The sequence below is a fragment of the Lithobates pipiens genome, unplaced genomic scaffold (genome assembly GCF_037356315.1).
Source record: "Lithobates pipiens isolate NorthernLeopardFrog02 unplaced genomic scaffold, aLitPip1_a1.2 Scaffold_18, whole genome shotgun sequence".
Lineage (NCBI taxonomy): Eukaryota > Metazoa > Chordata > Amphibia > Anura > Ranidae > Lithobates > Lithobates pipiens.
In genome coordinates this window covers 615,732,615-615,754,550 of record NW_027507758.1, presented here as the reverse complement: position 1 = coordinate 615,754,550, position 21,936 = coordinate 615,732,615, and the positions used below count along the sequence as shown (strand labels likewise).

General features: G+C 43.9%; 2 protein-coding genes across 2 annotated transcripts in view; one reads left to right on the top strand and one right to left on the bottom strand.

The window, feature by feature from the left end:
• The window catches only part of LOC143986837 (uncharacterized), a 548,778-nt gene that overhangs the window by 149,459 nt on the left and 377,383 nt on the right, over positions 1-21,936 (top strand). The window lies entirely within an intron of this gene.
• Positions 14,603-19,920, bottom strand: LOC143989972 (uncharacterized). Its single transcript, XM_077490217.1, has 5 exons — positions 19,822-19,920; positions 18,167-18,301; positions 17,957-18,080; positions 17,742-17,839; positions 14,603-14,674 (listed from the first exon to the last, which is right to left on the bottom strand). The coding sequence occupies exons 1-5, from the start codon at positions 19,918-19,920 to the stop codon at positions 14,603-14,605; spliced, it is 528 nt and encodes a 175-aa protein (XP_077346343.1).

Sequence of the window (21,936 nt, the reverse complement as noted above, 5' to 3'; positions counted from 1 at the left end):
CACCATTGGGAGCTCGTGTTTTTTATATCACCTGCTCCATGAATGCATTGACCACCTTGGGAGATATATTAGTGTTGGACCTCCTTTCTACTCTGGTTTTGGCCTTGCAAGAGTCTCCAGATGACGTACATCGATCGATGTGGACGGAGGATCCTCGGTGACCTGTTATCCTGTCTCCAAGTGGCCTCTCTTTTCATGCGTTTTTGATTTGGTGTCGCTGACACGCAGGTCCAACTCCTCTGGTAAGAGTATTTAAATTATACCTATCTTCATTGATGCCACTATCCTCTGAAGTCCAGTGTGTTGTCGGCTTCTTCTGCCTTTGGTCGGTTTTAGATCTGCGACTGATTCACTATTCCTTTAGAAAGACTTTTAGTGGATATAGATATATATATATATATATATATATATATATATATATATATATATATATATATATATATATATATATATATATATATATATTGTCACTTGTTTATTCACATTTTTTGTTTTCTAATATTTAGACATCAGCGCTACATTTTCCTTTTCCCATGAATTTTTGTCACATTGGTATGTAGCAGCTCTATTTAGTAGTATTCTTCATTATTGTATAGCGCAATATTATTTTTCCTTTTTTTACATATCAAAATTAGTGTTGGGGTCATTGAAGATTATTATTACTATACAGGATTTATATAGCGCCAACAGTTTACGCAGCGCTTTACAACATTAGGGCAGACAGTACGATTACAATACAATTCAATACAAGGGGGAATCACAGGGCCCTGCTCGTTAGAGCTTACAATCTAGGAGGGAGGGTCAAGTTATACAAAAGGGTAATAGCTGTGGGGGATGAGCTAATGGAGAAAATAGTGCAGTTGTTAGATGGAGGCAGGATAGGCTTCTCTGAAGCGGAAAGTTTTCAGGGATTGCCTAAAATCTGATAAACATAGTCTGACAGATTGGGGTAGCGAATTCCAGAGGATGGGCGAGGCTCGGGAGAAGTCCTGGAGGCGGATATGGGAGGAGGTGATGAGGGAGCTAGAGAGCAGGAGGTCTTGGGAGGAACGAAGAGGGCGATTAGGTTGGTATTTTTAGACTAGGCTAGTGACGTAGCTGGGGGCAGAGTTGTGGATGGCTTTGTAACTTTTTTTTTTTTTTTTTTTTTTTTTTAAGCTTTTAAATAATCTTTATTAATTTTCTTCAAAAAATACAGCCTTTATACAAAATTGCTTCAAAAATGCAACCTTTATACAAAATTTCATCAAAAAATAGATACTATAAAAACTGGAGCACAACATATGACGGTAGTAAGCATTCATCAGCTCTTTCTCATATTTAACAATAATCCTACTTCATCTCGTTACCTTCTCTACTTTCCTCCTCCTCCCCTCTCTCCCCACTTTGTAACTTAATGTTAGTATTTTGAACTTAATCCGTTGGGCAAATGGCAGCCAATGGAGGGATTGGTAGAGAGGGGTAGCAGACACGGTGCGGTTTGTAAGGTGGATGAGTCTGGCAGCAGCATTCATGATGGACTGAAGGGGGGATAGTCTATTTAAAGGTAATCCAATGAGGAGGGAGCTGCAGTAGTCAAGGCGAGAGATAACCAGGGAGTGAATCGGGAGCTTTGTGGTTTCATTGGTTAGAAAGGGACGTAGCTTGGAGATGTTGCGGAGGTTGAGGCGGCAAGCTTTGGAAGGTGATTGGATGGGGGGCCGAAAGGAGAGTTCAGAGTCCAGGACTACACCTAGAACCTTGGCATGTGGGGATGGTTGTGCCATTGCTCTTGACAGAGAAGTCAGGGGAAGAGGCACGTGGGGGAGGAAATATTATAAGTTCGGTTTTGGACAAGTTGAGTTTGAGGAAGTGTTGTGACATCCATACAGATATGTCTGTTAGCAAGTTGGTGATGCGTGAGGAGACTGATGGAGTGAGTTGAGGGGTAGAGAGATAGATTTGTGTGTTGTCAGCGTAGAAATGATATTGAAAGCCGCGAGTGGTGAGCTGCCCCAGGGAAGAGGTGTACATTGAAAATAAAAGAGGTCCAAGAACAGAACCTTGGGGGACTCCGACAGTGAAGGGAAGAGGAGTGGAGGAAGTAGAATTGTAAGTGACGCTGAAGATGCGTTGGGATAGGTAGGATGAGAGCCACTAAAGAGCACAGTCACAGAGACCAAGTGAGTGGATTTGCCAGGCATCGCTATAAGCTGGGGTGAATAGCTCTGTCTTGGGTCTGTTTTTAAAAACCTCTCTTGTACAGATGTGCCAATTCGCAGGCAGGTTAAGAGACTTACCTCCAAGCATGTTATTTAACCACTTAAGGACCGAGCCTCTTTCTGAGAATTGTTGTTTACAAGTTAAAAAAATTTTATGCTAGAAAATTACTTAGAACCCCCCAAACATTATACATTTTTTTTGAGAATAAAATGGCAGTCGTTGCAATACTTTCTGTCATTTGCGCAGCGGTCTTACAAGCGCACTTTTTTTGAAAAAAAAAAAACAAAAAAAATAAAATAAGACAACAGTAAAGTTAGCCCATTTTTTTTTTATATTGTGAAAGATAATGTTACGCCGAGTAAATTGATACCCAACATGTCACGCTTCAAAACTGCGCCCGCTCGTGGAATGGCGACAAACCTTTACCCTTAAAAATCTCCATAGGCGACGTTTAAAAAAAAAAAAAAAAATTCTACTGGTTGCATGTTTTGAGTTACAGAAGAGGTCTAGGGCTAGAATTATTTCTCTCGCTCTACCGATCGCAGCGATACTTCACATGTGTAGTTTGAACACCGTTTTCATATGCGGGCGCTATTCACGTATGCGTTTGCTTCTGCACGCGAGCTCGGCAGGATAGGGTGCACTTAAAAAAAATTTTTATTTATTTTTTCTTATTTATTTTACCTTCTATTTTTTTATTTTTACACTGTTCTTTAAAAAAAAAAAAAAAGTGTCACTTTTATTCCTATTACAAGGAATGTAAACATCCCTTGTAATAGAAAAAAAAAGCATGACAGGACCATAGAGCTGCAGGATTAATTGTTAAAAAAAATCGCTATCTCGACTCACCCCCCCCTGACAATCTCTCCTGCTGAGAGTAGGCTATTCTTTCATATAAACAAGTGGAGAGATTATCTGCTCACTCAGCTGTCAAAAGAAAGCATCCCGGGCAGTCTGCCAAGTTTAAAACTTGAAACATTGTAACTAACGCTTACTTCTTAGATCAGGGATCTGCAATTAGTGGACCTCCAGCTGTTGCAAAACTACAAATCCCATCACGCCTCTGCCTCTGGGTGTCATGCTTGTGGCTGTCAGAGTCCTGCTATGCCTCATGGGAATTGTAGTTCTGCAACAGCTGGAGGTCCACTAAATTGCATATCCCTGTCTTAGATCAAAGGGATAGAACTTCTTGTGTAAACAAACAATCTGGGCAGTCTGCCAAGCTTTCAACCAAAATGCAGGAAGTTTACCACTTAAAGTCAAAATCTTTTTATGACACTTCTTTCTTAAGTTAAAATCAATATTTTTTGCTAGAAAATTACTTGGAACCCAAAACTATATATATATATATATATATATACAGGGCTCGACAAACCCCGGTCGCCAGGTCGCATTTGCGCCTAGATTTCGTGTCCTGGCGACTGGGGCAACGCTGCTGGGGTATCCTGTCTCCATTTGGACCCCGAACTCCGCCGCGAAATTCCATCAGGCCGTGCCGGCCAGTAATTGAGGCCGCGGCTTTGCGGCCTACTAAAATCGTTCGATAGTCTGGCGCCATCTTGTGGTGGATGTAGAAATTACACCCTATTCCAATAATGCTAATTCCTAATGGAGTGAAGCTCCCTGCCTGTTTTTCACTGCCCGCCCATTTCCTTGGAAGTGAAGAGAAGGAAGTGATTGCGGGCGTCATCTGGCGCCTTTTGCCCAACGGTGAGTGTGGTGGCTGGTAAATGGCTTCTTATTATATTATATTATATTATTAATTTAATTTATTTATTAATTATATATATATATATATATATATATATATATATATATATATATATATATTAAATTTTTTTTTTTGTAAAAAGTAAAAAAAAAAAAATTATTTTAATTAAGGAAAAAAAATATATTATTTGTAATCCTCCCTGCTTGACCCCTTTCACAAGGGCTGTCTGATCAGGTTCACCTGTCAGTTTTTCAGGCGGACCTGATCTAACCCTTAGCGGGGATATGACGTTAATAAGCGGGAACATGGCGGAAATAAAAGTCACATTCTTTTGTTAACCACTTCGTGCCTGCGCTATAGAAGAAAGATGTCTACAGCGCGGACACAATTGCCGGGAAGGCGTCCCTGGACATCCTCCTGTTTACTTCCCCTCTGCACGCCGACATGGGTACGCATCGGGGAAGTTCTGTGTTGGCCGTGTCCCTTGGATACAGCCAATCACAGATCATGCTAAATGGCCAATCACAGCAGCCATTTAGCACTCGAACAGTGTGTCCAACAAGAGGTGATCTCATATGTAAACGTATGAGATCATCTCTCATCGCCGTCTTTCCCTCCTCACACAGAGACAGCTTGTGAGGAGTGAGAGCTTCCATGCTGCAGCGTCAGTGAAACATGAGTGGACACTAACACACTGAAACACACATGCCCATCTGTCCCCAGTGCCACCTGCCATCTGTTATCAGTATCACGTGTCATCAGTGCCATCTGTCATTAGTGTCACGTGTTATCAGTGTCACGTGTCATTAGTGTCACGTGTCATCAGTGTCACGTGTCATCAGTGCCATCTGTCATTAGTGTCACGTGTCATCAGTGGCATCTGTCATTAGTGTCACGTGTCATCAGTGCCATCTGTCATTAGTGTCACGTGTCATCAGTGCCATCTGTCATTAGTGTCACGTGTCATCAGTGCCATCTGTCAGTGTCACGTGTTATCAGTGTCACGTGTCATTAGTGGCACGTGTCATCAGTGCCATCTGTCATTAGTGGCACGTGTCATCAGTGCCATCTGTCATTAGTGGCACGTGTCATCAGTGCCATCTGTCATTAGTGTCACGTGTCATCAGTGCCATCTGTCATTAGTGTCACGTGTCATCAGTGCCATCTGTCAGTGTCACGTGTTATCAGTGTCACGTGTCATCAGTGGCACGTGTCATCAGTGCCATCTGTCATTAGTGGCACGTGTCATCAGTACCATCTGTCATTAGTGTCACGTGTCATCAGTGCCATCTGTCATTAGTGTCACGTGTCATCAGTGGCATGTATCAGTGCCATCTGTCATTAGTGTCACGTGTCATCAGTGCCATGTATTACCATGTAAAATTCATGAGATTCAAAGAGAGCACCGAAAGCTGAAAATTGGTCTGGGCAGGAGGGGGGTTTAAGTGCCCAGTAGGCAAGTGGTTAAAAGCACCACATAGTAAACACACGCTACTAAGAATATAGTTAACCCTTTGATTGCCCTTGGTGTTAACCCCTTCCTACCCAGTGTCATTATTAGTGACAGTGTATATTATCACTGATCACTGTATTAGTGTCACTTGAGATGTCAATAGCATCTGTAAAGATACAGATCAGGGCTACATAAGAGAAGGAGTGCTTTGCTTTTAAAGAATAAATATATATTAAGATTTAAAATGTTGGAGACTATGCCATTAAAGAGGAGGGCCGGTTTTAAAAAAAAAATTTAAGTCAGCAGCTGCAAAAACTGTAGCTGGTGACTTTTAATAAGCACACTTACCTGTCCAGGGCACCCGCGATGTCGGCCGCTCGAGGCTGACCCGTCCCTCGGCGCCGCCATTTTGGCTAAGGGAAACAGGCTGTGGAGCCTTGCGGCTTCACTGCCCATTTCCTACTGCGCAGCGCTTTGTGAATGGGTCGCTCTGTGTTCTGGGACACAGTTCCCAGAACACAGCGCAACCCATTACCCAGAAGAAGACACCGCACGGAGGAGAGAAGATAGAAGATCTCCACGGAGAAGGAAGAGGCAGATTAGGACAATGTGCCTAGCAACAGGCATTTCTGGTAAGTTAAAAAAAATATATTTTTTTAATTTTTTTTTATGTATTTTTTTTTTCTAATTTTTTATGTATTTTTTTTTTCAGGGTGGCCCTGCACTTTAAGTAATAACGTGTACTAAATCTTTTTTGTTTGGGAATTTAACAAAACCATCTTTGTTTGGGAATTCAGAAAAAATGAAACGTGCCGCAAAAGCTGTGACACCAGAAGATGCCAAGCAACTGCGGATGACAAATTTCTTTGCAAAGACTTCTTGTTCAGAAAGTGAAGTGCAACATGTTACTGCAGAATCAAGTGGCACAAGAGAAGAACAACCAGCAGAGAAGTCCCCTTCAACAAGTCACCCTCAAAATGAAGGAAGAAGGAAGTTTAAACAAGATTGGTGCAAGGAACTCACATGGCTTAAATTTGACCATAATACAGGCATAGCTATATGTGAGATTTGTGCCTCCTTCCCTGGCATTGCTGACCACACATCCAAGATTGTGAAAGGGTTTTCAGGACCATTTAAACTGGAGACCTTCAAAAAACATGGAAAGTCACTCCAGCATGACAAATGCATAAAAGCCAAACACGCCCTGTTGGCTCCAGAAGCTACGCCATTGGCTGCATGCGTTAAGAAAATGGACCAAGGGATGTTCAACCACATGAAAGTTCTATTTAATGTGGCCTATTATATTGCAAAAAACAACAAGCCATATACAGACTTTAAAGGTTTGTTAGAGCTGACAGGGAAACTAGGGGTTGCTGTGAGAGAGGAGTATGCAAATGACAAGAGATGCAAGGAATTCATTTCACATATTGCAACTGTAATCCGGAAAGAACTCATCTGCGAGCTAAAGGAGGCCAAATATGTTAGTTTGATGCTAGATGGATCAACTGACAAAGGAGGAGTGGAAGAATTAATATTGTATGTCAGATACATCAAGAACAATAGGATCAAAGAAGTATTTCTATCGGTCTTACCTCTTGAAATGGCAACTGCAGATGGGTACTTAGAAACCATCACTAAAGAGCTGAAGACACATGGTCTTTCAGATTGGCTTTTTTCAAACCAGCTAATTGGAATTGGTACAGATGGTGCTGCAAGCATGATTGGAGCTGAAAATGGACTGGTACAAAAAGTACGTCAAAATCTTAGCCATGTAATTGGCATTCACTGTGTTGCACACCGATTAAATTTAAGTGTATTAAGCTCTGTAAAAGATGGAAAATGTATTGATGACCTTGACTCGGTTTTAAAGAAGCTGTACCAATTTTACCAGCATTCACCCAAGAGAATGCGACAGCTAAAGCAGGTAGCTGAAAGTTTTCATGAAAAAATCCAGAAATTTCAATACTTGCATAATGTAAGATGGGTGTCAAGCAAAGTCAGTGCTCTCTCTGCACTTGTCAAAGATTGGAAATGTGTGACGGTCCACCTTGAAGGTGTTGCTGCAGAAAAAGACAGTGCTTCTGCAGTTGCACATGGTTTGTTGAAAAAACTAACTGATTTTAAATTTGTTCACATGCTCCATTTTCTGCTTGACTATCTAGAAATTATTAAGAACCTCTCCCTTTTATTTCAAAGGGAAGAGCTTTTCTTAAGCACAATTGAGTTGCATGTGAAAAACACAATTTCTTCTTTAAAAGCACTCAAAGATGTGCCAAAAAAATATGAGGAGAGATTTTTAACTGGAACATCACTCAAAGGACAGTATCAAGATGTACAGTTGCACGGACTCAGCAATACTGTAACTTCTTTGATCCAAAATGAAAAGGACAAATTGATTCAGTATGGTGCAAAATACCTAGAAGAGCGATTTCTGATTCAAAGGAATATTGAACGCTCCACTGCAGTGTTTGATACCTTTGCCTGGCCATCGGGAAAATCACTACAGGACTATGGTGTTGATGACATCACAATATTGGCTCAGCATTTCCAGAAACAACTTTCAATGCCTGAAATGCATGATAAATGCATGCATGCAATCCACAATGAGTGGTATGAATTTAAAGTTCTTGGAAAAGGAAAGAAACTGTGTGAACTTCTGGATTTGGCACTCTCCAACACAGACAGGTTTCCAGTTTTGGGAAACTTGTTGTCTATAGTATTTGTTTTGCCTGTCTCAACCGCATGTTGTGAGAGAGGATTCAGCTTGATGAACTTTGTAAAAAATAAGTTCAGATCTGTAATGCAGCAAGAAAGTTTAGGTGATTTGTTGATGACCAACATGAATGGACCATCAGTGAAGGATTTTGATCCTGCAAAGGCTGTTGACCATTGGTACTTTAATTGCAAAAGTACAAGGCATATTCATGGCCACAAAAAGCCAAGTGAAAAAAAATGACATTGCATAAAACACTTGGTGCCACATCAGAATATATTCATTACCTACACAAGTTAAATGCCTATATATGTTTGGTTCTAGTTGTCTTTCTATGTTAAATTAAAGATTGGTTAATTTTTATATTGAAAATAAAGCTGTTGTCCGTTAAAAAAAAAAAACCTGGCTCCTAACTTTTTTAGCTGGCTCCTAGATTCCAAGCAAATTTGTCAAGCCCTGTATATATATATATATATATATATATATATATATATATATATACACACACACACACACACGCGCGCGCGCACACATACATATATATATATATATATATATATATATAATGTATGTGTGCGCGCGCGCGTGTGTGTGTGTGTGTGTGTGTGTGTGTGTGTGTGTGTGTGTGTGTGTGTGTGTGTGTATGTGTGTATGTATGTATGTATGTATATATATATATATATATATATATATATATATAGTTATAATTATAGCAGAGACCCTAGGGATTAAAATGGCAATTGCTGCAATATTTTGTCGCACTGTATTTGCCCAGCGGTCTTTCAAATGCAATTTTTTGGGAAAAAACACACTTCAATAAATAAAAAAAGAAACAGTAAAGTTAGCACAATTTTTTTGGTTTTAATGTGAAAGATGATGTTATGCCGCGACAATTGTGAGAGAATCGTGATCTATCTTCTAAGCAAAAAAATTGTGATTCTCATTTTAGCCAGAATCGTGCAGCTCTACAAGACCACTCAAATATGAGATCTGGGGTCAAAAAGACCTCAGATCTCATATTTACACAAAAAAAAAAGAATTTAATAAAAAAAGTTGTAATTTGAAAAAAATAAATAAAAAAAATGGCCCTTTAAGAGCTATGGGTGGAAGTGACGTTTTGACGTCACTTTCGCCCTGCAATGGTATGGAGACGGGTGGGGGGGGCATCTTCCCCTCACTCAGCTCCATACCCAGGAAGGACAAGCATCCGATCGCCTCCGCCGCTACCAATGGCTCCGGTAAGCGGCAGAGGGGCCCCTCTCCCGCCACAGATAAAAGTGATCTTGCGGGGAAACCGCCGCAGAGACCACTATTATCGGAAACCGGACTGCCCGCCGAAGAAGAGGATACCAGGGGTTATGGCAGCTAGCCGAAAACAAAGATATCCCTCTTCAAAATTAAGATGTATATCAGCAATCCCTTACCTACTAGCATAGAAAATTACCTTTACTGATTTCTAAGATTGAACTCCCAATGACATTTGGTTTCAGGATCTGAAATTCAGTAAAGTGTGCTTAATCCACCCCTAACCAGACCCAGTTACATTTAGTTCATCACTATACATAAATCATGTCCGAATAAATAAATTGTGTCTGCAACACAGAAAAGGGGGTTTATCTGATAGAAAAAAAGATCTAATGTTCAGGATGGGTATCTGTACAAGGAGGTGACTATTATCAACTGTAAAAGGACTAGTGTCAAATGTAGAGCTTTAAGGACATCGCGACTCGCTGGTTCTTCTTTTAAGGGCTTTGTTTGCCCATTTTTATTAAAAGCAAGTTCCCCAAACATAGGTTTCTCTCGCAGGGGTTTTCAGCATTTTCCATCAACAAAATGACATTCAGCCTAGTTGGCTCTCGCCTGCAGCACTGCAGCTCTGGCCTTACACTCCAGGCCCTTGTCTGTCTCATACAGACTGTTTCACCGACCACCTTGGTGCACACAGCTAGCAGCCTCTTGCTGCACTGGCTCCCACGTGGAGCCCTCCTGACTCCTATCTACCGGGGTGGAGCCCAGAACCATGGTCAGGTTGTTACTAAAAGCCCAGCACACACCTGGCTATTTAGTATGCTGGCTGTTCTCAAAATCAGGACCTAGGACTAGGGATTTCTTCCCTCCCAGATCTCTCAGAAATCCCTGAGCTCTAGGTCCCAAAGCGGACTTTTCAAAACACTGAGGAAATTGAAAGGCCAATTGTTACAAGCTCCCTGGAGCCCCTCAACCCGTCCGGTTGAGAATTCTGGACCACAACCTCCTTCTAGACCCTGGCAGGGCAACGCTCTGCCACACAACCTATGATGTCACTCATCTCCCGCCCTACTCTGGACCAATCAGTGTGCAGTAACAGAGCAGAGAGAACAGAAGAATATATTCTGGCTCACCTGTGCTGATCTCTGTAGGAGTGTCCTCCTCTTTGAATGTCCTCATCATTCCAGCCTCCTCCGTATATTGCTGATCATCCCTCACAAACGTCTCTTCTACTTCTTCCTCAACTTTCATGTTCATCAGATCTTCACCCTAAACCAACAGAATGGCAGAAAACAAACATTGTCAATTAAGCACACCCATGCAGACTCACTAAGCAAGGTGAAGACCTTGTTTGGTGGAGGAGGAATGAGAAGAGAGCTTACTATGAGCAGGTAAAAAAAAAAGTTAACATGGATAAACATCCCTCCTTCACGTTTTCGTCCCGTTGTCATTTGTTGACGAAGATTGGAATTGATTTTCGTCATAGTTTTTGTCAATGAAAATTCTGAGTAATTTTTGTTTAGTTTTTGTCACTGGAAACATGCCGCTGGCGAAAATTATGCCAAAAATATTTTTAATCGATGAAATTGACACGGGCTTTGTATCAATGTGTAGACCACAAACAGGGGTTGGGAGAACCAGAAGAAGGAAAGGATCTCAAGCAGCATCCCGCAAAACAGTGTAACCAAAGGTGGCATCCTCGCAAAAATGGCAACTGAAGACCAGGTGGTGGCTTTGCAAACTTGAGCTACTGAAGCTTAACCACTTAAGGACCGCCCCACGTACATTTACTGCGGCAGGGTGGCCCTTAACCCTTTAACGTTCTGCTCCACCGTTTGGTAGAGCACATTTTGAGTCACGCTAACTCATTGAAAAATGTGGACTTTAAAGGATTAAGCACAAATTCTAGTGGTTGGCTCTGGGGTGCGTACTGCCAGAGCCACGCTCCCGCTGTGATTGGACACAGCGAGAGGCAATCAGCGGGTCTGGAGCCGCAATGGCCGACAGCCACCCGTGATCGTTCGGGGAATGACAAAATGGCAGTCTGCCTATGTAAACAAGGCAAACCGTCGTTCTGTCAGACAGGAAGAAAGATCTGCGATTCCTGCTAATCAGGAACACAGATCTCTCTCTTCCTTGAGTCCGTCCATCCCCCACACAGTAAGAAAGCACGCCCAGGGAACACAGCTAACCCTTTGATTGCCCATGATGTTAACTCCCTTCTCTGCCAGTATCATTTATAGGGTGACTGTGCTTTTTTTTTTTTTTTTTAGCATTGATCACTGTTTTGGTGTCACTGGTCCCCAAAAAGTGTCATTTAGTGTCAGATTTGTCCGTCACAGTCACAGTCCCGCTAAAAGTCGCAGATTGCCGCCATTACTAGTAAAAGCAATATATGTTTTGTTTTTTTTAAAGTCTATAAATTTTTCCCATAGTTTGTAGACGCTATAACTTTTGCACAGACCAATCAATATACGCTTTTTGTGATTTTTGTTATCAAAAATATATAGCCGAATACAAATTGGCCTAAACTGATGAAGAAATTAGACTTTTTACATTATTTTAATCAATATGTTTTATAGCAGAAAACATTTTTTTTTCAAAATCGTTGTTTTTCTTGTTTATAGCGCAAAAAAAATCAAAAAAAAAAAATCACAGAGGTGATCAAATAACACCAAAAGAAAGTTCTATTTTTGGGAAAAAAAAGGACAATTTTATTTGGGTAAAGCGTCACACGACCGCACAATTGCCAGTTAAAGCAACGCAGTGCAGTATCACAAAAAATGGCCTGGTCGGGAAGGGGGAAAAACCTTCCGGGGATGAAGTGGTTAATGATGAATAGCCCAGGAAGAATCTACACTCCTGGTAAAATGAGCCCTCTCCGAGAATGGTGGAACCTTTCCTTTCTTACCGTAAGCTTAAGAATCCAACAAGAACAAGTACATTTGGAAGCTGCATGACCCTACTTTGGTCCCTCTGGAAGAACAGAGACAGACTTCAAATGCCGAATTGCATCAGTCAGCTTCAGGTAACGTCTGTTAGCATGAACCACATCCAAAGTGTGGAAAGCCTCGTTTCCCAGGCAGCAGGGGTTTAGGTAAAAAAGAAGGCAAGCCAATGTCCTAGCCGGGATTGTAAACCGCATCGCCTTTGGAAAGAAAGCTTAGGTCAAAGTAACACTTTTTCAAGGTGGAATACCGGAAATAGCTTCTTACAGGAAAGGGCCACCAGTTCTGAAACCCTATGACCTAAAGTAATGGCAACCAAAAACACCACCTTCCAGGTCAAAAGAACCAAAGGAAGGTCTTAAATAGTCTCAAATGGAGGAGTTTGTAAAACAGAAAAAATCGAATTGAGATCCTACGTGGACAAGGGTGGTCTGATTGGATGGGCAATATACAGAACACCTTGTGCAAAGGCAAGTAATAAGGAATGCTAATCAAGCGGTTTCTGAAAAAGAGGCTGCCAAGGTGGAAATCCACCACTGATTGATTTCAAGGCCAGCTGTATATATCAACTCCTGTCTGGAGAAAAGCTAAGCTACGACCCATAATATAGTTGCAAGGATGAAATCTAGCCTCACCATATCAGGGCAGTCTGGAAAGACCCAAGGCCTGTCCATTGACATGTTCACGATGTCAAAATACCACTTCTTCTGGGCCAAGCAGAATTACGGGAATTCATTCCACCCAAAGTCTTCGAAGCAGACATGGAAGAAGCTGTAGTGGTTGGACAACTGGTCCCACAGTGTCCCCAGAACATCTATCATAAACACCTGGGGATCCTAGGTCTTCAAAGGCATCCAGTTTTGCATTGGACCTGGAAGCCAGAAGGTCCACATATGGTGTGTCCCACCAATGACAGACCTCCTTGAATGCTTCCAATTGAAGAGTCCACTCCCCTAGAGACAACTGCTAATGGCTGGAGAAGTCCACCAGACAATTTTGCAGTCCTGGAAAGTGAACCACAGATAGATCAGGAACATGAAACTCTGCTCAGGACAGCATGAGATCCACCTGTTCCTGGGCTCCCAGCCTTTTGTGCCTTCTTAATGATTTATGTAGGTCACTGCCTGGGCGTTGTCAGAGTGAACCCCCTTACAGGGAGGCCATGTAGCTGTGCAGGAAAGCAAGTCGAATCACTTGGAGTTCCAGAATATTGATGGACAACATCCCATTAAGCTGGCATCCATCATCAGCATTGTCCCGTCTCCAGCAGCCACAAAAGGAATGAATGAACTGAGCAAAGGGAGCCACCTCGAACGAGGCCACCATTTTTCCAAGACCCTCATACAAAGGCCAAATGAGGGATTTCTCAGCATCTTAAGAGAATTCACCCGATTTCTCTAAGCAAGGCATTTTTTTCCTGGAGGGAGAGTCCCTCTCACTTGGGCAGTATTCAGGAGCAGACCAAGATATTTCAAACAATGGGCTGGCAGCAATGTACATTTTTTGGAGAATGACAACCCAGCCAAACCTCTCCAGAGTGCGTATTGTGTGAGACTCATTGTGCTCCAGAAGAGGAGCAGATTTCTCCCTTAAAAGCAATCATCCAGGTACCCTAGAATAGGTATCCCCTGGGTCCGCAATACGCACTGAATTGGAGATAGAACCTTGGTGAACACTCTGGGGCCATAAACCGGCCAAGTCCCACGGCCACAAATTGAAAATTATTCTCTTCAACCACAAACTATAAAAAACTCCAGTGAAGAGGAAAGATCATGAAGGTACCCTATGTCCCTTTGTATAAAAGATAGGAATCCTTTATATCCACCCATGCCAGGAAACCCCCTGGCTGGGAAGGCCAACGAACGATCCGATTCCACCCAGAACTTCCACCATCAGAGAAACCTGTTGAGAAGTATGAGGTCCAGAATGGGTCGAACATCGCTCAGATTTCAAAACATAAAGAAGTTTGAATTAAACCCACAGAACTTCTTTATATCCACCCATGCCAGGGAACCCCCTGGCTGGGAAGGCCAACGAACAATCCGATTCCACCCAGAACTTCCACCATCAGAGAAACCTGTTGAGAAGTATGAGGTCCAGAATGGGTCGAACATCTCCGCTCAGATTTCAAAACATAAAGAGGTTTGAATTAAACCCGCAGAACTTCTTTATATCCACCCATGCCAGGCAACCCCCTGGCTGGGAAGGCCAACGAACGATCCGATTCCACCCAGAACTTCCACCATCAGAGAAACCTGTTGAGAAGTATGAGGTCCAGAATGGGTCAAACATCTCCGCTCAGATTTCAAAACATAAAGAGGTTTGAATTAAACCCGCAGAACTTCTGTTAGCCTGGGACCAGAACAAAAAGATGACCGAGAGCTTGTAAAGAAGTCAATCTTTATTGTGGATTAAAAAAAAAGAAAAACACATTTAAAAGCATGAAGCATGAATGGGGAAGTGCTGAAATTCCAGCTTGTAGCCGTGAGCCCGTGTACAGCAATCCCACTCGTCTACTATCTCCCCCTGCCAAATATCTTCAAAGGCTTGCAAACGTTCCCCCACCCACATGAGTGGGGGAAGTCTTTCATTGAGAGGAGGATGTGGACTGCTGATATGAGGGACCAGGACTTCTTATGGAACCAGTTTCTACTTAAGTCTACTTGAGTCTTGAAAGTGGTGGAAGGAATGTCTTGTGGAGGAATAAGAGTGCTTACTTTTCTTTATTAATAGGTAAAACAGAGCACTTGCCTTCCAATATCTTGTGGATATACTTATCCAAGTCAGGTCCCAATAAAATATTTCCCATGAGAAGGAAAACTCACTAGAAACCTGCAGGATAACTCTGCAGACCAGCAATTTAGCCAGCAAATCCTGCGTATGGGTACAGACAACAGTCCCAAAAAATACATTTCTTGGATGGATCTCCAGACATTTGTCAGCAGTATCCTTAACCACCTCAATACCGGGCATTTTCACCCCTTCCTGCCCAGGACAGCTTTCAGCGCTGTCGCAATTTGAAAGACAATTGCGAGGTCATACAACACTGTACCCAAACAAAATTTTTATCATTTTTTTCCCCACAAATAGAGATTTTTCTTTTGGTGGTATTTGATCACCACTGGGATTTTTTATTTTTTGCAAAACAAACGGAAAAGACCAACATTTTTGAAAAAAAAAAAAGTTTTTCTTTGTTTCTTTTATAACAGGCACTGATGAGGCTTCACTAATTCGCACTGATGGGTACTAATGAGGAGGCACTAATATGTAGAATTGATGGGCACTGATATGCAGCGCTGATGGGCACCAAAAGGCTACACTGATATTTAGCATTGATGGACACTGATAGGCAGCACTGATGGGCACTGATAGATGGCATCGATAGGCAGCACTGATGAGAAGGTTCTGACAGGCATTACTGATGGGCACTGATTGGCATCTGTGAAGGGCACTGATTGGCATCTGTGAAGGGCACTGATTGGCATCTGTGAAGGGCAATGACAGGCGTTACTGGTGGGCACTGATTGGCGATTTGGGTGGGAACTCATTGGGATTGTGGTGGGCACCTCTGATGGGGGCTTCGCTGATAATCAATGTGCTGATTATCTGTGCACAACCCCCCTCTGACAGGAGATCCGCTGATCATCTCTCCCTGTCAGTGCAAACTGAGGAAAGCCGATTACTGGCACTTCCTGGTTCACGCTGTGATTGGTCACAGCTGATCATGTGGTAAAGTCAGAGGCTCTTTACCATGATTGGAGAAGCGGTGTGTCAGAGTGAGACACCACACCACCGATCGCTGTGCTGCGTGTCCCCATAGGCGCCCGATCGTGGCTTATCTTGCTGGACATCATATGACGCCCAATCAGGGTAACTGAACCACTTCCTGGCCATAATTCTGCTATTGGTAAGGAGGGAAGTGGTTAAAGTGTAACTAAACCCACATCATGGGTTGATCATGTTGCTCTCTATCTCCCCCTTCTGTAGAAGTCCCCAATTCCGTTAGGGATTTTGTAGAGCAATGTTGGCAACTCTGCACATGCTCAGTTTCTAGTGTGTTTCTATGTTGAGCATTTCCTCCCTATCACTTCTGAGCAGCCCATGTGACTATGGAGTCACACATGTGGGCGTATACACAGTGGTAAATGACAGCCCCCTCCCTCCTCCTCCATACCCACTAACCAGCTAAACACAATGGGGGTGGGATATTACATGTAGATTGATGGAGGCTTCGCCTTCCTCTTATTCTAAGACACAGACTGGAGGGGCGGGACATGGCCTGTGACTGACAGAAATCCGCCCACACCATGTTATTGCCAAAAATAATAACGATTTGATTTCAAATATATATTTGTATGACATTTAAAAACAGTTTATTGATATTATTTATTTTTACTCTGTATTCCAAAAGGCTGTTTTTTTAATTTTGAACATGTGACCAACAGCAGAGAACTAGAAGCTCCTCCTGCTTATGTTTTCCTGCAGACAGGCTGGGAGAGAGCTGGGTCATGTGACAGCTGTATATCAATTAGGAAAAAGGTACTTAGATGCTGTTTTTTTATTTATTTTTTTATAATTACAGTGCCATCATCAACATACAGAAATAGAAAGGACAATGTAAATGAAACAGTGCGTGTTTAGTATAATTTTAAGTACCAAGCAATTAGCCTTCGGGTACGTGAGGTTCTTGTTTCCCCCATCCACTAAAGGCATACTCACTTCTTAGTGAATGTATCCTCCTTGGAGAATTGATGAGCTAACCCCTTTGGTCGGGTGAACACCTTGTTGGGGTGAGCCCAGTCTGCATACAGAACATCTTTGAAGACAGAATAACTGAGGATCTTGTGGCGGCCACCATGATCCATGGGGCAGAATATTTTGAGAAGAGGACTTGGGAAGCAGCAACTTCAAATCAGTAAGCATCACTTCTGCAAGAATTTGCGTGAAGCCTTTCTCTGTCCAAGTTAAACTCTGACCCTGGTGTTCCTCTGATGCAGAATCCTTGGAAGAGGAGTCTTCTACCTCCCCATCTTCAGGTTTAAAGCCATATGCTTTTGCATCACCCTCTACAAGTTCTGCCTCCATTAACAATGATGAAGGAGGAGAAGGGGAACGCCTCCATTTGTGACCAAACTGGCCCAAATTAGAGAGTGCCCTAGATAGCTTTTGTTGTAACGTACGCATAGCAGAGGGAAAATCCTCCTTAGTCGCATAGGAACTGGAGGAAGGTGCCTCGGAAGTAGCAGAAGCAAACCATAGAGGAAGAACGTCAGAGCCGCTAGGAACACATTGACCCACAGGGACAATGTACAGGAAGGGGCTATGTCTGGGTTCCTCTCTACCTGATGGGAGTATCTGGGACCCATCCACCCCTCTCTGTCTATGAGACATATGGCTTCAAATAAACAACAGGACCCACACTAATTGTTCAATCACTTTATGTTCCAGACTATGAACTCCACCTACCTGATGATGGTGAGGGATGGTGTGATCTTCCTGTGTGGAATCCCGGGAATACAGAGGATGGGGACATCTCTCCGGTTGGTTCCCATTTCTGGATCCATCTGTAGGAAACACACACACACTGACTGAATACATGTTTCTATGTGTTTATCAGATAATGGGGGATCTAGGTGGAGCCTCCGTACTTCTCTCTCCTTTACAATAAAGTCTCCTCTTACCCGGTGATGTGAGGGGCGGCTGATTGTCCATCATGACGTCCTTGTAGAGATCCTTGTGTCCTTCTAAATACTCCCACTCCTCCATGGAGAAATAGACAGTGACATCCTGACACCTTATAGGAACCTGACACACACAATGATACAGTCACCATCCAGACACATCCCTTGTCTGTTACTGGATAATGTCCCAGAATTCCCGGCACCGCTCACCTCTCCTGTCAGAAGCTCCATCATCTTCTTGGTGACTTCTAGAATCTTCTCCATGTTGTTTCTCTCAGGTTTTAGGGAGTCACATGGGGGCACTGTGATGGTCATATGATCTCCTGACTTAGGAGGAGGAAATCTCTGTATTGGAAAACCAATAGAAATATCATGTTAGAATCCCAGAATCCTCCTCACCTCTCTGGTCAGGTCTGTGTTTTATTAATAGAGATAAGAGTGATGTCATGTGACCTCCTAGAATGCTCCCCACCTCTCCCGTCAGACCTGTTTTTTTAATAGAGATCAGAGTGATGTCATGTGACCTCCCAGAATCCTCCTCACCTCTCCGGTCAGCAGGTAGATGATCTCCAGGGTGAGGTTTAGTATCCTCTCAGTCATGTGACTTCGGTCCTCCTCCATCCTCATTTACGTGGTCATGTGATCTATGCAGGTTTCTCTGTGGAGAGATAGTGTAGAATTATTTGGACTGTACTGCTTGCACAATATTAGGATGGGGATGTTAGAGGGTAATAGAAATTGCAGAGGCATTTTCCTGAAGTGCGCTATACAGGTCTAGGGCAGTGGATATCAGCACAGGGGGTCGAGTCCCTGATGGCCTTCCGAGGCATGACCCACCATGATAGGTGAAGACTGGACCCCTGTTGAAAGTGTCCTGAGGTGGGAGCTGTAAGTGTCCCTGGTAGCCTGCAGGTACTTCTGCAGAGAAATGCTCCTTCTCCCTCTCCACCCTTGGGATGGATGTTAGGCGCTGCTCAATGTGATTTGCATGGTCTCCCTCATTTGTTTACTTCTACTGTATAATAGTGAGGGAATCTACAGGGGCTGTGTGGATTACTATACTCTTGGATGGAACTTACTGTTTTTGATGGTAGTGACAGGTACACGCCACCTTCCACTCTGGCTGTATTTGTCTCGCCACGCTACAAGAGAGAGCTTGTTACGTTATTCAGTAGACAGGATGGCCAAAGTATGTGCACTCCACCTATCACACTGGACGTGGCACACAACTCTGATGCCATAAGGGACAGAGCTTCATGGCAGTGGCCATATTGCCACTTTGTGGAAGCCAATTAGCATCAGAGGCAGTGCACTGCAAAAGGCACAACAACATGCACAGCAGACAGCGGTCACACCTCAGGTGGTTACTCCAGGGACAAAGATGGATCATACCATTATAAACTTCATAATAGCACACCTGTTGGGGGTGGCATGGGCATCTGGGGTCATCTCCTGAGGTAACCAGTGCACTGCTGCTATTGCACAGTGTCCTATCAGCTGGCTGGGATTCTTAGACTTTAGTACAAGTTCCATCATTGTGGAGTCAGCAGGCCATATGTCTCTTATATGGAGAGGTGGGAACACTGGGGGAGGGTTCACAAATACACCTGTGAGGTCAAGAAGATCCTAGACATAACCCCTAGTACGGCATTAAAGGTCAGATTTCGGCCTTGACAGTTCGATTGCCTCTCATTCTTTGGTGCGTTCCTTCATGCAAACTGTTTCACATGTTCCTCCGGTCAGATTACATGCGACCCTGTGGGATCTCAATTTAGTTCTGTTCTATGGAGACCTCCATTTGAGCCTATTTGGGATCATCCCTTGATTGTTCTGACAACGAAGGTGACGTTCCTGGGTGCCATTACCTGGGCACGAAGGGTATCTGAACTGGGGACTTCTTGCAAGGAGCTGTTTCTGATACTACACCATGAGAAAGGTGGTTCATAGTCCTCTTTTTGTTCCATCTCAACCAGGATATTGTTCTGACTTTTTTTTCCATAGGTTTTATTCTCCAGGGGACAGGGCTCTACACACTTTAGATGTGGCTCTGTCACGTATCTGATAGGAGACTAGAATGACAAGGCCTGCCTCTATTGTATCTCCAGCCCTGGCCCCATTTGAAGTGGAACAGAGGGTTCCCGAAGGACAGAAGGAACGTGAGTGCCAGCAGATGTTGATGGGAGAACTTGCAGCAGAAGATGCAGGCCCAAGGAGACTGGAAAACCAATGGCTCAGGAACAGCAGCAATGTTCAGAAGTCTAGCCCAGGTTAAAGGGGCACTCTGCTTGCGCTGCTGGTTCAGGGCGTGTGGCTTGTCAGAGCTCTCAGCAGACTAGAGACAAGAACAAATCAGCAGTGCACAGAGCTGGTACAGCAGACAGCCAGGCAGGCACTTGAACAGGGCAGAAAGCCAGGATCAGAGACAGAAGCTTGGTCACAGGAGAGCCAGGGTCATCAGCAGGTGGGGCAACAAAGTACCAAATCATGAGCGAAGTCAAAGTCGGGAATGGAGCCGGGTCAAGAACAAACGACAGGTCAGAAGCAGAATCCAAGATCAGGTAAGGAGCAAGCTGGGTCAGCAACAAGGGAATTATACAGGATGAAGGTAGGACAAAGGAAACAGCTGAAGATCAGTCAGCACATCCTTTAAGTAGCCTGTCTGGCGCCAACAGGAATTGTGCATGTGCGCACCTGGTAACTGTTCTGTGGGAAAATTGAACTTTCGCTTTAAGTGCAGGTGACCCCCCCGACATGCCACATTTGGCATGTCATTTTTGGGGGGGGGGGGGGGGGGTGGATACCCTCTTTTAGAGGCATCCAGCTGCCACTTCCTCCCGGGGCTCCACGGCGCCAAAAGGAAGTTCACCCCCCCTTCCCTCCCTCCAATCTTCTGGGACCTGTGACATGTCCCAGAAGATTGGCCAACCATTCACAGAGCGCAGTGCAGCTCATGCATGCGAAGATCGTGCCCAGCTGTGAAGCCACAGCTGGGCGCCCACAGTAAGAATTCCGGTGCAGTGGAGAGGGGGGGGAGGAGAGGAGCGGGGCTTCGTACGCCCGCATCGCTGGACCGTGGGACAGGTGAGTGTCTGATTATTAAGTCAGCAGCTACACTTTTTTGTAGATGCTGACTTAATTTTTGTTTTTCGGCAGAACTCCGCTTTTCAAGTAATTGCTCATTCTACCAGGGGTGTAGGCTCCTACTGGGATATTTCTCATCAAACTTCATTGGTACTGGTCTGAAAATCTGCAACCTGGTTGTTGGTGCACACTTTTATACGATTTTACCAGGTGGATGATAAAGAGGTTGTAAACCTTGGAAAAAAAAAACCTGCAAGACAAAAGCATAATGCGTTAGTATGCATCACATACTAGCACATTATGAAATACTTACCTTGGAACGATGCCCTGGAATGGCATCGGCCCTCCAAATACAGAGTGGACATCTTCCACTGGAGTTACTTCCGAGTTCGTGGTGCTGGAGGTACGACTCCTGAAGAAACGGCACCAGCGGAATGTTTCTTCAGTGCGCATGCGCCGGAAGTAAGTTCACCTCTCCCTCTCTGCAATCATCTGGGACACGTCACAGGTCCCAGATGATTGCCCGGCCAGTCACAGCGTGCCGTGGGCATCTCCATGCGGTGGGTCTCTTCTGTGTGTACAGTGGAGAGGGGAGGGGATTCTGACCCGGGCAGCTAATCGGCTTCTCTCTTCAGCGTACAAGCACCCTCTCACGTACCATGTCTGCATCCTCTCACGTACCATGTCTGCATCCTCTCACCCGCCATGTCTGCACCCTCTCACCCGCCATGTCTGCACCCTCTAACCCGCCATGTCTGCACCCTCTAACCCGCCATGTCTGCACCCTCTCACCCGCCATGTCTGCACCCTCTCACCCGCCATGTCTGCACCCTCTCACCCGCCATGGCTGCACCATCTTACCTGCCATGTCTGCACCCTCTCACCCACCATGTCTGTAC

What these genes read in the sequence shown, in the direction of transcription:
- LOC143989972 (XM_077490217.1), bottom strand. Translation starts at nt 19,920, where the DNA reads ATGGAACAAAAAGAGGACTATGAACCACCTTTCTCATGGTGTAGTATC. An exon ending in TGGAGCTTCTGACAGGAGAG is followed by an intron (nt 18,081 to 18,166) that starts GTGAGCGGTGCC and finishes TGTGTGTGTCAG; the next exon opens with GTTCCTATAAGGTGTCAGGA. An exon ending in CCATCCCTCACCATCATCAG is followed by an intron (nt 14,675 to 17,741) that starts GTAGGTGGAGTT and finishes TCCACAATAAAG; the next exon opens with ATTGACTTCTTTACAAGCTC.